The sequence below is a fragment of the Lemur catta genome, chromosome 6 (assembly GCF_020740605.2).
Source record: "Lemur catta isolate mLemCat1 chromosome 6, mLemCat1.pri, whole genome shotgun sequence".
NCBI classification, from domain to species: Eukaryota; Metazoa; Chordata; class Mammalia; order Primates; family Lemuridae; genus Lemur; species Lemur catta.
The window spans coordinates 23,586,588-23,587,824 of NC_059133.1; the positions used below are offsets into that span (position 1 = coordinate 23,586,588).

Genomic DNA, 1,237 nt, shown 5'->3' on the forward strand with positions numbered 1-1,237 from the left:
AGATGCTTTATATCAATGCTTCTGAAAGTGTGGTCCCTGAACCAGCACCATCAGATCACTGGGAACTTGTTAGAACAGCAAATGTTCAAGTCTCATCCTAGACTTACTCAATCGGAAACCAGAAGTGGAGCCCAGCAAGCCCTCCAGGTCATCCCGATACATGCTAAGGTTTGAGAAGCATTGCTTCACAGCTGTTTCTCTGGTGGTAATTTTATAATTTCAGCCAGAATGTAAGCATCTGTGATCTATTTTATTCATGGCTCTGTCCTGAATAAACATTAATAGTAGGTACTGACTTTATGAATGATCATAAATCTCTCTGAAACTCTGTTTCCTTCCCCCACCAAAAGAGATTTATTTAACATAACAAAATCCTATATACAAAGTGACCTAGACCTACTGCTTCAAAACATGATCCTTTTTTACTAATATCTTGAGAGGTTGGTCCACAGAGTGTTAAGAAGCAACTTACTCTAAAATAAATAGAAAAGTGTCCAATGTACACCAAATGAATAGCCTAATTGCTAGAACTTTAGTAGTTGTGTAAGATAATTAATATAAGTAGGATCGAGTCCTTGTTACAGGACAGGACATTTTGTGCACTGCCACTGTGATGCCATCATATTTCTGGATCATAATATTCCCATTATTTGATTCTAGACACACCACAGGAATATCAGTGGGGTTAGAGGTTAGCTTAGCTGCTTGCTGGGCTAGAATAGATACCATTCCAGTATGTTCATCCAACCGGGTTCCATGGCAGCCTGGATTAAGTCCTTGTGAATCTGTACACAGAACTCCAGCAATAGACAGATTCTTCATTGTGTCCTCTAAGTGCTGCTCCAAGGTCATCTCCATCCTGCCCTCTGTCCACCTCATCCCAGAACCCAGCCCCTGAAACTCTGTTTCTAAGAGTCTCTGTGAATGTAGGCTGTGTTAGATGCTTTGGGTCAGTATTCCTAATCATGCTTCTGTCTACCTGGAAGAGAGATTGCAAACGTGGATATACCACAGGTTGATTCTGCTAGTGATGATGATGATGATACTAACAGCAAACTTTTGGGCCAGGAACTGTGCTATATTTTTACATGCATTTTCTCATTTAATCTGCTCAAGAACCCTATCCAATAAATATTACTGTATCCATTTTATAAATGATAACTGGGCTCAGAGAGAGTAAATAGCTTGCCCCAAATAGCAAAGTGATCCTTGGCAGACCAGGGTGTCAAATTGTAAG

At 40.2% G+C, this 1,237-nt stretch overlaps 1 protein-coding gene across 1 annotated transcript; it reads right to left on the reverse strand.

Annotated features, from left to right (window-relative positions):
* Nucleotides 1-512: 512 nt before the first annotated feature.
* Nucleotides 513-996, reverse strand: LOC123639430 (ragulator complex protein LAMTOR5-like). The gene has a single exon (XM_045553206.1). It carries the CDS (start codon nt 877-879, stop codon nt 553-555), a length of 327 nt encoding a protein of 108 aa, XP_045409162.1. The 5' UTR covers nt 880-996; the 3' UTR covers nt 513-552.
* Nucleotides 997-1,237: the final 241 nt, after the last annotated feature.

Bases quoted from the DNA above. Each gene is read 5' to 3' on its own strand.
- LOC123639430 (XM_045553206.1), bottom strand. From the start codon at position 879: ATGAGGTGGACAGAGGGCAGGATGGAGATGACCTTGGAGCAGCACTTA.